The sequence below is a fragment of the Hypanus sabinus genome, chromosome 1 (genome assembly GCF_030144855.1).
Source record: "Hypanus sabinus isolate sHypSab1 chromosome 1, sHypSab1.hap1, whole genome shotgun sequence".
Classification (NCBI taxonomy): Eukaryota; Metazoa; Chordata; class Chondrichthyes; order Myliobatiformes; family Dasyatidae; genus Hypanus; species Hypanus sabinus.
In genome coordinates this window covers 43188393-43205067 of record NC_082706.1, presented here as the reverse complement: position 1 = coordinate 43205067, position 16675 = coordinate 43188393, and the positions used below count along the sequence as shown (strand labels likewise).

The 16675-nt window shown below is 47.8% G+C and overlaps 1 protein-coding gene across 1 annotated transcript in view; it reads left to right on the top strand.

Moving 5' to 3' along the window:
• Positions 1 to 16675, top strand: part of LOC132398752 (suppressor of tumorigenicity 14 protein homolog) — a 48564-nt gene that overhangs the window by 13039 nt on the left and 18850 nt on the right. Inside the window, exons 3-4 of the mRNA XM_059978637.1 lie at positions 10729 to 10880; positions 13061 to 13131. Coding sequence (XP_059834620.1) covers positions 10729 to 10880; positions 13061 to 13131 — 223 coding nt within the window. The remainder of the gene's footprint in view (positions 1 to 10728; positions 10881 to 13060; positions 13132 to 16675) is intronic.

Below are 16675 nucleotides of genomic sequence, written 5' to 3'. Positions count from 1 at the left end.
TATTGGAATTTTTTTATTTGATTTTTATTTCGAAACACGAGTTATTCAACAAGCATTGTAGCACATGTAAATACCTGGATATTTAGTGTAGATTTCTTGTTAAAACACAGTGACGCTGTTTCTGTTTACAAATTTGAATAATCCCATTTGGAAATCTGTGCGTGCACAGAGAGTGTCTGATACATATTAATAAGGTAGTCTGCCCTCCGGTCATTTGTGTATTGGATTAGTTCCGTTTGGAATAAAACGGAACCTGGGGCCAGTGTTACAAGACGCCATGCAGGCCTATCAGTGTGGTCGTGCAAAACGCTCAAAATAAGGAAAAGTCGCTCGCGGGCCAGATAAGAATCGGAATCAGACTTTAATCGCCAAGTACCTGTGCACATACAAGGAATTTACTTCCGGCAGATGTTGTCTCTCTGCTCATAACAATAATTACGATAAACATAAATGAAAATATAGATTACACATACAAGTAGTGCAATCCAAGTAATAGTTAACCGGCAGTTAACTGTTCAGCAAAGTGACCGCAGTAGGGAAAAAACTTCTCCAGTGCCTATTAGTCTTAGTCTGGAGGGATCTGAAGCGCCAACCAGACGGAAGCAGTTCAAACAGTCCGTGCGCAGGATGGAAGGAGTCCTTTATGATGTTCCCCGCCCTCTTCTTCAACCTGGAAGAGTACAGGTCCACAATAGAGGGCAGGGAGGCTCCAATGATGCACTCGGCAGTCCTCACTGTGCGCTGTAGTCTGGTTCTATCCTGCTTGGTGGCGGCTCCAAACCACGCAGTGATGGAGGTGCACAGGACAGACTCAATGACTGCAGTGTAGAACTGCAGCAGCAATTCCTGAGGCAGACCATATTTCCTCAAGAGCCGCAAGAAGTACATCTGCTGCTGGGCCTTCTTCAGGATGGAGCTGATGTTCTGCTCCCACTTCAGATCCTGAGAGATGGTGGTTCCCAGGAACCTGAAGTTCTCCACGGTGGACACAGGGCTGCCGAGGACTGTGAGGGGGGACATAACGGGGGTATCCCAATATTAGCTCACGGGCCAGTCAGAATACCTTCGTGGGCCGTAGGTTGCCTACCCCTGTCATAGACTTTGCTTACAGATCGTTTCACATAAATTTTGCTCTTAAGGACTGAATCTAAGAGCGATGAAGGGGGGCAGTAGGGAAAGCACTCAAGATGAGAGGCCATAATACTTCTGAGTTGAAGATATCTGTAGAAGTGTGTCCTAGGGATCTCACGTTTCTTAACTAGCTGTTCAAAAGGGGCAAAATTGCTGTCAATGTAGAGGTTATACAATGAAGTGATACCGTCTTTAGACCAAATATCAAACGCTACATCCATTATTGCTGGGGTGAACGTGTAGTGTTTTGCTACTGGTACAGTGAGTGAGAGGTTATTAAGTGCAAAGTGTTGTCTAAATTGGAACAAAATTTTAATGGAGTACATTGTGCCTGGATTCAGTGTGAAACCGGATACAGGTTGTGACAGTGGTAGTTTAGCATATATTACCAATAAAGGTAAATTGTAAGGATGACTTCTCCATAATCACCCAGCTAGGAGCAGCAATATCATCTCTTGTCCAATATAAAATTGCTCTTATATTAACTGACCAGTAGTGATTTAGAAAATTTTGTAGTGCCAAACTTCCCCATCTTAGTATTGTTTCCTTTACTCTGGGCTGTTTTTTATTCCAAATAAAACTCGAAATTTGACTACTTAGGTTATTGAAGAAATTTTTTGTTAAAAAAAATTGGGGGGGGCTCTGAAACATGTATAAGAATCTGGGCAGGACAGTCATTTTAATTGTATTAATCCTCCCGCTAAGGGAAAGAGATAAAGAATTCCAACGTTCAAAGTCTTGTTTAAGATTGGAAAGGAGATGTTGATAGTTGGCTTTATTAAGGTCCTTGTAATTATGTGTTATCCAGACCCCCAAATATTCAAATTTCCTACAGCTGATTCTGAAGGGGGTCATGGAAAAAGTCATGTCCAAACATGTGGTCCCAATTGGCATTATTTCACTCTTTTGAAAGTTAACTTTATAACCAGATTTGACCGAATTTAGTGAGCAATGTTGATAGATCTGGGAGACTTCGAGTTGGATCTGAGATGTACAATAGCACATCATCCGTGGACAGTGACACTTTATATGGGGATAAACAGCATCCCAGACTTGTGCCAGGCTGCAGTTCAAAGAAGGACGATATACAGTTATTCGTCCGCACTGTTGCCAGTGGGGGCGGGTAAAGTACTTCAATCCATGAGATGAATGTAGAACCAAAACCAGGTTTTTGGAGAGTGTAGAAAAGGAAATCCCATTTCACCCGGTCAAGTGCCTTTTCAGCATCAAGTGAGAGAATGATCCCTGGGGTAGTAGATGTAGAGAAATGATATAGCATAATTAGAAGATATCTTATATTTAAAAAAAGAGTACTGATTTCTTATAAAACCTGTTTGATCGGGTGAGAAAATTAATGGTAGAATCTACTGCATTCTGTGTGTCAGGACTTGCCGAACCTTTCTGCTCAACTGGAGATGGGAGCCCCGTGCTGTAATCCTTCTTGTTCCTCCTTTCCCCTTGCGTGAGTTGCTTCCAGGGACCCTAAGATCCCTTTGTATATCAACACTGTTAAGGGTCCTGCCATTAACTCTGCCCTGCCCCCACACACCTGACCTCCCAAGATGCAACACCTCAACACTTGCCGGGATTAACCTCCATCTGCTGTTTCCCCGTCCTGATCTACGTATAACTTGCCAAATCCTTCGACAGCCCTGTTCACTTCAAGGTAGGTGTGTCTTAAGCACGCCTGCCCGGACGTCTCTCTTCCCCCTGTCCCATCGGGCAGAAGATACAAAAAATACAGGTTCAAGGACAGCTCCTATCCCAACGTTATCAGACTCTTGAACGGATGTCGTACGATAAGATGGACTCCTGACGTCACACTCTCCCTCATTATGACCTTCCATCCTATTATCTGCCTGCCCTGCACTTTCTCTTTAGCTGTTACACTTCATCCTGCATTCTGTTATTGTTTTACCTTCTTCTGATCTGTATGGACTGTATCTCAATAATAATAAAACCAATTCCCATAATCTCTTCAGTCTTCTCTGATATAGCTTGAGTTTTTCTTGTGAATGTTGAGCTTGTGTTGCTGCTGCAAGTATCTTTTCATTGTTTGGACTTGTGGATCTGGTTATAAACTTGACTTTGACTTTCAATTGTCCATATCGCTCCTTTGCCTGCAAGTTCAGCCTCTTAGACCCCCCTGCTGGCAGCACATTCCAGCACCTGCCACTTTCTGTGTGTAAAAGGAAGACTTGCCCCATACATCTCCTTCAAACTTTCCCCGGCTAACCTTCAACATAAATGCATGCCCTCTGGTGCAAGAAGGATGAGAGAGGATCTGATTGAAACATGTAAGATTATTAAGGGATTGGACACGCTAGAGGCAGGAAACATGTTCCCGATGTTGGGGGGAGTCCAGAACCAGAGGCCAAAGTTTAAGAGTAAAGGGTAGGCCATTTAGAACAGGGTTGAGGAAAAACTTTTTCACCCAGAGAGTTGTGGGATCTATAGAATGCTCTGCCTCAGAAGGCAGCAGAGGCCAATTCTCTGGGTGCTTTCAAGAAAAAGCTAGATAGAGCTCTTGAAGATAGCGGGGTCAAGGGATATGGGGAGAAGGCAGGAATGGGGTACTGATTGTGGATGATCAGCCATGATCACATTGTATGTCGGTGCTGGATCAAAGGGCCAAATGGCCTACCCCTGCACCTATTGTCTATTGTCTATAGAACATAGATTAGTACAGCACAGGGACAGGCCCTCCGCCCCAGAATATTTGCGCCAAACACAATTCCAACACACGATGCATATCCTTACGATCGCTGTGCTATCTGTCATAGCCACTATCTAATCTGCCTCTCTAACAGGCACCCACCACTCTGTTTTTTAAAAAAAATATGACTTGCCCCACTTTTCTCCTTTGAACTTACCCCCACTTGCGTTAATTGCATGCCTTCTAGTTTGGCCCTGCGGGAAAAGGTCTACTTAATCTCTCTCTCAGTTTTATAAAGTTCTGTCAGATCTCCCTTCAGTCTCCACTGCTCCAGGGAAAACAATCGCAAGTTCGTCCAACCTCTCCTTATAGTCCGTGCTCTCTAATCGAGGGAGCATCCTGGTGAACCTCTTCCGCACCCTCCAAAGCCTCAACACCCTTCCTGTAACGGGGTGACAAGAATATTGTCTGTCTGTTTGCCGTGCAGTCTGCGCATCATGGCAGTGATGATGGTCTGGCTGTCTGTTATTTCTCTCGCCCGTCTCCCCATTCCCACACTTCTCAGCCTTCCCCAATGCTAGAGTGACGGACAAGATCTGCTAAAATGACCCAGTGGTTATTCTTTAGCTGGTTTCAAATAACCCATTCCATCCCTGTTACCTTCCCACTCCGAATGGATCACCTCCCTCTCCCATTGCCCTCGTTCGCAAGAATCAACCCCCGTTTCCCCCGAGTGGCTTTTGTATTATTTTAGTCGCAACATTGACATTATCTGGAGTAAGGAAGGCAAATGCAATGTGAGCATACTTTTCATGAGGTCAAGAATATAAAGGAAATAATTCAATGCTGAGGCTTTATACAGTATTGGTCAGACGGCACTTGGAGTGTTGTGTATAGTTTTTCAAAGTTCAAAGTAAACTTCATTATCAGAGTGCATGTGTATCACCTGAAATTGTTATTCCTGTGGGTATACTTAGCAAATCTATAGAATAGTAACTGTAAACAGGATCAATGGATAACAAATTATGCAAATGCAAATATAAATAAATAGCAATAAATAACGGGAGTATGAAATAACAAGATGAAAAGTCCTTAAAGTGAGACTATCAGTTGTGGGAACACCAGAAGCAGAATGAGTGTAGTTCTCCTGTTTTGTTCAAGAATGTGATGTTGTGGGGTTATCACTGTTGTTGAACGTGGTGGTGTGAGTCCTGAGGCTCTTGTACCTTCTATCTGATGGCAGCAGTGAGTAAAGATCGTGGCCTGGGCGGTGAGGATCTTTGATAGTGGATGCTGCTTTTCTACGGCAACATCTCAGATAGATGTGCTCCGTGGTTGGGAGAGCTTTACCTGTGACGTACTGGATCGAATCCAATATCTTTTGTAGGGTTTCTGGCTCAAACGCATTGGTGTTCCCGTACCAGGTGGTAATGCAGCCTGTTAGCACACTTCCCAGCACACAACTATAGAACTTGCCAAGGCTTTTGATGTCGTGCCGAATCTCCGCAGACTCCTAAGTAGAGGCACCTTATCAATGGGCTGGCATTGGAAAGGGCCCAGAAGGAGTTTACGAGAACGATCCTGGGAATGAATGAGTGTTGTCTGGGCCTGTACTCACTGGAGTTCAGAGGAATTAGGGGGTCCTTATTGAATATTGAAAGGCCTGAACAGAGCAGACATGGAGAGGATGTTTTCATCACTGGGAGAGTCTGGGATCTGAGGGCACAGCCTCAGGATAAAGGAAAGTCCATTTAGAATCGAAATGAGGAGGAATTTCTTTTAGCCAGTGTAACTCCCTGGGTCGCCTCAGGCTCGCTCAGCTCGTTCTTGTCTAGGGGGAGCAGCCTTCGGCCCCGCCAAACTGGGTAATCAGCTGGTGTGGATGCTGTGTGATGTCCCCGCCTCGCCCAAAACCAGACAGTACACCATATGCGATTAAATGAGTACAATTTATAAAGGTTACTATAACTAAGTGATTAATAACGATACAGTATATATGAAGAGAAAATTAAAGAAAAGGCGCCAAACTTATCAAAGTCCAAACCACTTCGTGCACAACCGTTGGAGCTCAATTACTGAAGTCTTCTGGCCACCATTCGATCCCCTCCGAACTCCTGGACTCGCAGCTCAGGACCCTCCGAACTCCTCGACTCTCCAAACAGCTCAGGACCCTCCGAGTGGTCAACCAAGCACATCTAGCTTCATCCCCCCCCTTCTCGGAGAATCTCCCGGCCTCGGACCCCCCTTTGGGGTCTGATCCTCACCCAGCTTAGAGCATTGTGTCCTCTCTCTCGACCCCCTCGCGCCGATCTGCCCAAAAGCCTGTCAACAAAAGCTTACAGACTCAGAAGAAAGAACATTAATCCCCATTTGGTTTACAAAGGAATACCATTCTCGTTATCAGTAAATTAGCATTCCTGCTAGTTAACAAAAAGAAGAAACCCTCTTTACACTCTCCCTCCACCAAATAAAAGTCATGTCCTCATGACTACTAAATAACTCGCCACCTTTCCTGCCAACACACCGGAACCCAAGCACAAACAGTGACATCTCCTCCCCACACAGTAACCCTCACGCCCTGCTCCTCAGGCGCTACTTAGGCCAACTATCTGGGAGTTCCCTAACCCTTCTGAGGCCTCCGTACCCCCTCACCTAAACCCTTCAGGCTCGGACACAACTGGGGATACCTTGGGCCCACTACCAACTCCACTCTCAACCTCTCACTCATGCCCCACACTGCACACAGCTAACCCTCCCCGCTACACCTGACTCAATGGGAGAAGGGCCAAAGGTCTCTTCCTCAATCGAGGGAAAGTCAGCAAAAGGCAGCATGTACCACACATCCAGCACATCATCCATCGAATCTGTATTCTTCCTCATTCCTGTGATCGGTAGCTGCTGTTTGATCTTCTCCAAACGGAAACACGTGGCCTGCACTGCTCCCGCAGTCTCTTCAGCCTCCTGTTCAGTATTCACTGCACTTCTCTCCAGCTTTTTCTTCCTCATGACTTCTTCCAGATCAACTTTCAGGTTTTGCACTTCATTTGAACTGTCGATGGTCATCTTCAGGTTCCCTTCAAGCTTCCGCTTCTCTCTTCTGAGATTCGTCTGTAATTTCTTCACCTCCGCAAACTCCCCTCTCCAGGTTCTCAGTTTGCTATTACCCTCAGTCAGACAACTTTCTTCATTCTCTCCAACTTCATTTCAAACTTGATTCCGTAGAGACAGTCTCTCACGAGCTGCGACCTTCGCCAACCCTGGCACGTGTCCCGAAAACACTTTAACTCGGTAGTTCTCAGCTGCTCCTGCAACGACCTCACTTCATATTCTCCTGAGGCAAATCCAAATACCAAGAGATCATCCACATACACCAAAACTCCAAACGCCTCCACATTCCCTATGGTCTTCCACCTGCCCCGCAGGAAGGTTGCAAGGGCTCCAGATATGCCCTGTGGCATCTTTTCGGACCCGAAGACTCCTAGGGAATTTATAACGGCCATCTTCTCCTTGTCGGCCCCACTCATCGGGATCTGGCAACATCCACTCCTCAGATCCAGCACCTTAAACCACTTCACACCATTCAGACAGGCCATCGCCTCTCTGGCCCTCAGGGCCATATTCTGGTCACTGACAGTACGCCTCTTCAACGCAATATAATCCATACACACGCTGCCTACATCTTCCACGGCTGTAGGGGCCAGTCGCCACAACCTCTCTCTCTCCGAGGTGTCTTCAGCAGTCGACTCCCCTCCCTCGTGGTATTTCGCAGCGTCCACGAAGAGGGTCTCACCATCAGATACTTCCCCCAGGCCGTACCACCACTGGCTCTTGTTTGAATTCGTTATCAGCCCAATGCTGCTACACACGTCCGCACAAGCAGCTCGAAACCCTGGGTGCATCGACAATGCCTCCAAACAGCGCTCACCTGCCTCCTCCGGGCAGGCCCCCAAGCGCACCAGCAGGATTTTGGTTCTCTCTCGAACAGAAACGCTGCCCGTCACAACAGGGTCCGGACACATCAGCATTAACGACTCATGAACCTCAGTCTCCTCCACATTTGCCTCTAAGAACTCCATTTTCACTGACCAACAACCGTTGTCTGGATAATCACCGGCACTGGTACCCCGAATCTCCAGGGTCCTCAATGTCGTCAAGGGTAAATGCTTCCAATAACGGTTATGAAACAAACTGTACAGCAACTTAACCGGCGCCCCGGTGCCGAGGATGGCTTTAACTTGACTTCCATCCATCCGTAACAACACCTGTGCGCATGGCCCCTCTAAGCCTTCAGGAATAGGGTCTGCTCCTTTCGGGAGTTCCTTGGTACATTGCTGGGAACGTGCTCCCCCAGAGACCCCAAGCCGTTCCCCCACTGGGCCTCCTCTAAGTTTCCCGACACCTCTCGAATCAACGGAACAACTGATCCCCTTGACAGATCCCCTTGGCACCACAAGCAATTTATCTGCCCCCCCCCTAGGCAAAAAGGGATACCCTAAAAACTTCCCACCAATCTCCTGCCACGGATATAATAAGCCCCCCAGCTGCGGCATTTGACTTCCAGTCGAACCACACGCATTTTCCCACACTTTCCCAGAACTGGCAGCGGTCACTTCGAGGTAATTGCGCCCGACAGTTCTAACAAAGTCACCAGCCCGCCTACTCAAACTTTCAACCCGTCCCTGTCGCTTTTCCTCAGCCAAGCACTGCCACTCACCCAACAACTGAGGGGTCCGCTCCGCCCACGCCTCCGCCCCTTTAGGGCTGGACATTATTCCAATAACTGGGCGGAGCTCACCACTGCTGAAACATCCCAACCTGTCACTCCTCAATCTCCAAACAGTACGGACAACCCATGGTCCCACCACCATTTCGTCAGCCAACAGCAACCACCCCACCCAACACACACACCGCGATAACCAGCAATCGCACACCCACAAAGACACACCAGCTCTTTGCCGCAGACACAATTTAAAGAGGGTGATCACACAGCTTCCACAGAAATCAATCCCGGACGAGCACCCCACAATGTAACTCCCTGGGTCGCCTCAGGCTCGCTCAGCTCGTTCTTGTCTAGGGGGAGCAGCCTTCGGCCCCGCCAAACTGGGTAATCAGCTGGTGTGGATGCTGTGTGATGTCCCCGCCTCGCCCAAAACCAGACAGTACACCATATGCGATTAAATGAGTACAATTTATAAAGGGTACTATAACTAAGTGATTAATAACGATACAGTATATATGAAGAGAAAATTAAAGAAAAGGTGCCAAACTTATCAAAGTCCAAACCACTTCGTGCACAACCGTTGGAGCTCAATTACTGAAGTCTTCTGGCCACCATTCGCTCCCCTCCGAACTCCTCGACTCGCAGCTCAGGACCCTCCGAACTCCTCGACTCTCCAAACAGCTCAGGACCCTCCGAGTGGTCAACCAAGCACATCTAGCTTCATCCCCCCCCTCCTCGGAGAATCTCCCAGCCTCGGACCCTCCTTTGGGGTCCGATCCTCGCCCAGCTTAGAGCATTGCGTCCTCTCTCTCAACCCCCTTGCGCAAAAGCCCAAAAGCCCGTCAACAAAAGCTTACAGACTCAGAAGAAAGAACATTAATCCCCATTTGGTTTACAAAGGAATACCATTCTCGTTATCAGTAAATTAGCATTCCTGCTAGTTAACAAAAAGAAGAAACCCTCTTTACACCAGACATCCGTGGAGGTCAAGTCATTTGGTATATTTAAGATGGGGGTTGATAGGTTCTTGATCGGTAAGGGGGGGGGGAAGGCAGGAGAACGGATTGAGAAAATCAGCAAGGATTGAATGGTGGAGTAGACTTGATGGGCTGAATGGCCATATTCTGCTCCTGTACTTTATGGTCTCGTGGGCATATGCACCAAGATATAGGGATGAGTTTCTGTTTGTGCGCGATCCAGACAGATTATTCTGTGCACAAGTACATGAAGCTAGCACAGAGGGAAGGAGATTGAAGGAGGAAGTGTTACAGTTATAGAGGAAGTGCAGCGCAGACAATGGGGAGATCGGGAGTTCCCGAGCCTGATAACCGTGGGGTAGGCGCTGTGCTTGATCCTGGTAGAGTGTGCTTACAGGCTTTTGAATCTATGGCCCAGTGGTCGGGGAGACTGTCTAAGGACTGTAGGGTCTCTGATGATGTTGGCTGCTTTACCCGAGTAGCAGGAAGTGTAGGCGGCCCATGGAGAATCGGAATCGGGTTTAATATCACTGGCACTTGCTGTGAAACTTGTTAACTTTGCGGCAGCAGTACAATGCAACGCACGATAATACGTGAAAAGATGATTAGAGCAAGCAAAGTGCAGTGAGGTGGTGTGCACGGGTTCAGTGTCCATTCAGAAACCTGACGGCAGAGGGCAAAAAGCTGTTCCTGAATCGCTGAGTGTGTGCCTTCAGGCTTCTGTACCTCCTGCCTGACGCCGCCTTTCTGAGGCGCTCCTCCTTGAAGTCTTGAATACGATGGAGGCTGGTGCCCATGATGGAACCAAGTCTACAACTCTGCAACTTACTTGACCCTGTGCAGGAGCACCCCCATACCTGATGGAGATGCAGAGGGGAGTCTGGTTTCCACGATGTGCTGACCTGTGTCAGTAACAGTGTATTTTCTTGCGGTCACGGGCAGGCTGTGATGAATCTGGGTCGGATCCTTCCTGTGATGAATTGATGAAGATTGGTGAGGGTTATCAGGGGCGTGTTAAATTTCCTTAGCCATCCGAGGAAGTTCCACCCGCCCTAGCTCTCTCCTCCCCCGTTGCTCTCCCCCCCAATCCCCTCCGCACTACCCTATCCCCCCTCCAAACTCACAGCCCAGAAACAGGGTCTTGAGTTGAAACCTCAACCTCTTTCCCGAGCCCTGTCTGACCCTCCAGCGCCCCAGGCTCTGCCAGACCCTTCCTGAGCTGCTGTCTCTTCCTCTCTACGCAGGTGATGACAGCAATGCAAATAAACCCCAGGAGGGCAAAGCACTCCGGGTCTACAGTGGGCACCTCACCCTCGGCAATGTGCAGTACAGCAGCCGCCTGGAGGACCCGCAGTCGGAGGAGTTCCGTAGCCTTGCCAAGAAGCTGGAACAGATGGTGAGTGATCTCTCTGCTCTCTTACCCGCTGGGTTAATGTTGACTGCATTGCCATCAGTTCTGTTTCTCCACCCCAAGCCTTGATGTCTCTGTCTTCCTCTCCCTCTCCCTCTCCCTCTCATTCTCTCTCTTTCCTTCTGTCTCTCTCTCTCTCACCTCCTATTTCTGTCTCCCTCACCTCCAGTTTTTCTCATTCCCCTCCTGTCTCTCTTGCCCCCTTTCCTGCTCTCTCCTCTCTCTCTCCTCCCTCTCCCTCTCTCCCTCCTTCCTTCCTTCTCCCTCTCTCCCTCCTTCCTTCCTTCTCCCTCTCTCCCTCCCTCGCCATTCCTGAAACTTTTGTTGTGGGACTCCGGCTCCTGTGTTGCAAGCAGATGGCACGGTCCGGATGGAGGGGACCTTCGGTGATGGATGTTACCTTTTTGAGCGGAGCCCCCTCTCGGTGCGACCGATGATGGGGACAGATGTACCTGTAACGTACTGGACTGAGTTCAGAACCCTCCGCAGCTTCTTACTTTCTTGTGCAATCGAATTGCCATAGCAGACCAGATCGGACACTTCAAAGGGTATGTTTGTTGGAGTTTTGTTGCGGTCACACAGATGGCTTTACTGCATTATGATTTCGAGGAATGAGTGAGCAGCTCCAGGCTCCTAGGCATCAGCATCTCGGGGGATCTATCCTGCACCCAACGCATTGTTGTAATCTTGAAGAAGCCGCACCAGCTGCTCTGATTCTACCAGAATTCGCCACTTGGATTCTGAAGTTTGAGGGGATTGGGCACATCACCAAAGACTCTTCTAGAAATTTCCACGGATGGAGAGCATTCTCAGCACCTGACATGGAAGCTCTGACACACAGAACTATGGGAGGCTGCAGAGGACCTCCCGACCATCAAGGAGGCAGCATCCTTCATTAAGGGCCCTCGCAATCCAGGATATAACCATATAACAATCACAGCACGGAAACACGCCATCTTGGCCCTCCTAGTCCGTGCTGAACCCTTAATCTCACCTAGTCCCACCTACCCGCACTCAGCCCATAACCCTCCACTCCTTTCCTGTCCATATACCTATCCAATTTTACCTTAAATGACACAACTGAACTGGCCTCTACTACTTCTACAGGAAGCTCATTCCACACAGCTACCACTCTCTGAGTAAAGAAATACCCCCTCGTGTTTCCCTTAAACTTCTGCCCCTAACTCTCAAATCATGTCCTCTCGCTTGAATCTCCCCTACTCTCAACGGAAACAGCCTATTCACGTCAACTCTATCTATCCCTCTCAAAATTTTAAATACCTCGATCAAATCCCCCCTCAACCTTCTACGCTCCAATGAATAGAGACCTAACTTGTTCAACCTTTCTCTGTAACTTGAGTGCTGAAACCCAGGTAACATCCTAGTAAATCGTCTCTGCACTCTCTCTAATTTATTGATAAGTTTCCTATAATTCGGTGACCAGAGCTGTACACAATATTCCAAATTTGGCCTTACCAATGCCTTGTACAATTTTAACATTACATCCCAACTTCTGTACTCAATGCTCTGATTGATAAAGGCCAGCGTTCCAAAAGCCTTCTCCACATCATGTCATCTTCTCATCCTCACCATCAAAGAGGTGCTCCTGAAGTCTGGACCCGCACTCGCAATGATTCAGGACCAGCTTCTCCCCTTCTGCTGTCAGAATTCTGACCAGTCAATGAACCCACCAACACCACCTCACTCTCCCTCTTTTGAACTACTTTCATGCTCTACTTTATTACTGCAACTTAATGGTAGTCTTTTAATGTCCTGCACTGTACTGCTGCCACAAAAGCAGCCCATTTCACAACATCCACCCATGACAATAAACCTGATTCTGGTAAGCTGAACCTCTGGAGAGAGTGGAGAAGCTGTGACCGTGCTGGGGTCGGGTCAGGTCAGCCGATACATTAATGGCCAGGAGTTAACATCGGCTGACTCTCTCCCCCACCGATCCACCCCCCACCCCCCAGCGCGCACTCCCCTGCTTCCTTGCCCTTCCGAAAGTCGGCCATTAGTTTTGCTGGCGGTCAGTGAGAGGTTGTCGTCGTGGCGCCGGACCAACGTTGGTTGGTGCCACCGGATTTGCTCTTTGCCTGACTGCGCATCTGCACGCCCCACGTCCGTTCCTGCCCCGTAATGCTTCTCCCTCCTCCTTGCAGATCAACTCTTCCTGTCAGAAGATTCCCGAGCTGTCTCCGTACTTCGTCAATGCCCGCATATTTGATTACAGGTAGGGACGCGGTCAGCGGCGATGGGACAGTCGGGGGCTGTGGTGACGGCGTTCTCTGGTGCTAACAAGCTGTAAGAAGGCTTGCTGCAGATCCCTGAAAGTTGCCTCACAGGTAGATAGGGTAGTTAAGAAAGCTTATGGGGTGTTAGCTTTCATAAGTCAAAGGATAGAGTTTAATAGTCGTGATGTAATGATGCAGCTCTATAGAACTCTGGTTAGGCCCCACTTGGAGTACTGTGTCCAGTTCTGGTCGCCTCACTATAGGAAGGATGTGGAAGCATTGGAAAGGATACAGAGGAGATTTATATGCATTATGATCAGGGATTAAGGGAGCTAGGGCTTTATTCTCTGGAGAGAAGGAGGATGAGGGGAGACAGGATAAAGGTAAACAAGTTATTAAAAGGAATAGATAGAGTGGACAGCTGGCGCCTCTTCCCCAGGGCACCACTGCTCAGTGCCAGAGGACATGGATTTAAGGTAAGGGGTGGGAGGTTCAAGGGGGGTATTAGAGGAAGTTTTTTTACTCATAGAGAGAGTGGTTGGTGTGTGGAGTGCACTGCCTGAGTCAGTGGTGGAGGCAAATACACTAGTGAAATTTAAGAGACTACTAGACCGGTTTATGGAGGAATTTAAGGTGGAGGGTTATATGAGGGGGGGGCAGGGTTTAAAGGTCGGCACAACATTGTGGGCCGAAGGGCCTGTAATGTGCTGTACTTTCTTTGTTCTTTGCCTTGATTTGTCGAGGCATTGAGTTCAAGAGCCACAAAGTTATGTCACCGTCTCATAAAACTCTGGTATGGTTACGCCAGGAGTTTTATAAAGCATTCTGTTCTTGTCGCCCTGTCACAAGAAGGGTGTGGAGGTTGTGGAGAGGGTGCCAGGGAGGTTCACCAGGATGCTGCCTGGATTAGAGGGCATGAGAGGGTGGACAGACTCGTGCTTTCTCTGGAGTGGTGAAGGCTGAGGGGCGATCTGTAAGAAGGTTCTGAGAGGGGTCGATGGATGGAATCTTTTTCCCCAGGGTCGGAATGTCTAATACCGGAGAGTGTGCTTTGAAGGTGAGAGGGGTAAGCTGTAAGGAGATTTCTTCACACAGAGAGCAGTGGATGCTCAGAGTGTGGTGACCAAGGGTGGTGGTAGAGGCTCTGAGATAGGAACAAGAGTGTGGAGGAACGGATGGACAATGGACATTGTGCAGGGAGGAGGGATAGGTACAACACTGTGGACTGAAGTGCCTGTTCCTGGTCTGTTCTGTGTTCGGACAGTCAACAGGGATCGAGGCATTCTACAAAGTCAAGTTTACTGTCAGACGCACAAGTCCAGGTGCGGACAGGCGGCAGGAAAAGCTTACAGCGTCACAGGCACGGGGCGTCAGGTGGACTACGTTCGCAAGGAAGGCAGACATTTTGTTTAATTCATAGACCATTATTACACAAAAAGGGCACAATCAGAACAAAATGTTAGCGATACATTTTGGGAAGTCAAACCAGAGTTGCTGCTATGGGAGGAGCGCGAGAGAGTGTTGTGCAACAGAGAATACAGGCACACAGTACACTGAATGCAGAGTAAACACGGTGGTGAAGAAATCATTTAACACACTGGCCTTCACTCCAGGCTCTGAGGATAGGAGCTGTAACATTACGCTGCAGTGGTATAAGTCCTGTTACACCCTGTTCTGATCACCCTGTTACAGGAAAGGTGTGCTTAAACTGGGTATAGTACAAGGAGTTACAGGGAGAGAATGGCCTGTTTTTTTTTGGCTCTCCTCCATTGTGTCGGGTTTAGACTTGGAAAAAGTTAGAAGCCAGATGTTTGATACACCTTTTGAATTTGAGCAAACCTGGCGACCTTTCATTCAATATTTCCATATGATTTTGATTTTCTTCTTTTTTAGAAATCTTTTTCCTTCTTCTCCGTGACTTTTCAGATTTGACCGGAAGGATTTTTCCCTTTTTTTTGTAATCATATCCTCAAATGGAATGCTCAGTCTCCTTTCTTTTGTTTTAGGTTAGTTTAGTGTTTTTATTTCTTTTTCTTAATGTTGGCAATTCTTGATTTTTTTTGAATTGTTAAGAGGAGTTGTGGATATTGAGGAGCTCAGTGTTATACTCAATATGATTTTGACAGTGCACACTCCTTTTTTGTTGTTTGTACTTCCATTGGAATATGTATTTGATATAACTTCTCCTCTGATTTGTATTTGTCTTTATATATTTTTAAACCAATAAAAAAGAGAATGGCCAGAATAGACCTTCACTCCTTGGAATGGTGACAAAAGAGAGGCACCTGAGAGAAGTATTTAAAATTATGAGCGACATCGATAAGGTGGACGGAGACAGTCTTTTCCCCAGAGTAGTGGAATCTAAAACTATGGGTACGGGTTTGGGGCTAGAGGAGAAAGATTTAAAAGAGACCCACTCTTGGTGGGAAGTCTATGGAACGAGCAAGCAGAGGGAATGGCTGAGTATTGTTCTAGACATACTTGGATAGGTTACACAGATGGGTGGGAGCTTAGAGGGATGTGGGACAAACACTGGACTAGCTGGCCAGCATGGACTGTTTGGGTCAAAGAGGCTGTATCTGGGCTGTATCTGAAATTAACGTTGTACGGCAAAGTCATTCTAGGGTTGTGTTGGTTTAAGAACCGAACGGTTGAAGGGAAGTAGCTGTTCCTGAACCTGGTGGTGTGGGACTTCAGGCTTCTGTACCTCTTGCCCAATGGGAGCTGTGAGAAGGTGGCATGGCCTGGACAGAGGTGTTCTTGAATGAGTGGTCCGTAGTGGAGAAGGTCTGCCCAGTTTCAGGGGACTGTGCGGTTGGGGAAGGGTTTTTGTATGCCATCTGCCTGCTTTGCTGCTGGTGTTTGGGGCAGCAGTGAAGGTCCTCTGTCTCTGGCACTGCTCAGTGCTTCCTTCATCATATCAGTAGCATGGTTTTTACTGTTGTCAGTCATTCATATTCCGGGTGGAGACTCAGGAAAACTGTCACACACGGATATAGAATTCTTTGCTGTTTCTATGACAATTTTGTTTTACCAGTCAGGCTTGTTACCCCTGTGTTGAACCCCCCGAACCTGGAGGACCAGTGGACCGCTCTTAGTCTGACCCCTACCCTTTGACCCTTTGACCCTACCAAGAGCCAAACCATAGAGCCCCGACTCCAGCTCTCCCGGTCAGTGAGGCTTGCAAGCCTCCAAACCCAGCGACTAGGCCCTGGTCCTCTTGGAAGATGTTATTGTATGAAGATCTTTTTATGATGAGGTCTCGGTCTTTGAAATCAGTTTATTATTGTTTCCTACACTGAGATACGGTGGAAAAACTTTGATTTTGTATTTCATCTGTAATCAGAATAGAGGGAAACAATGCGGAATGGAGTATAAGAGTTACAAAGTGCAGGTGGACCGGAAGCTGTACGAGATGGAAGGTAGACTGAATGATCCGGAGTTCAACTTTTAGCTGCCTGAGACCCTGCCGTGTAATTTCAAGCTCCTGGGGAGGGGTGGATTGGCATCTGTTCATTATTGACACATGCACCAAGGTTAGCG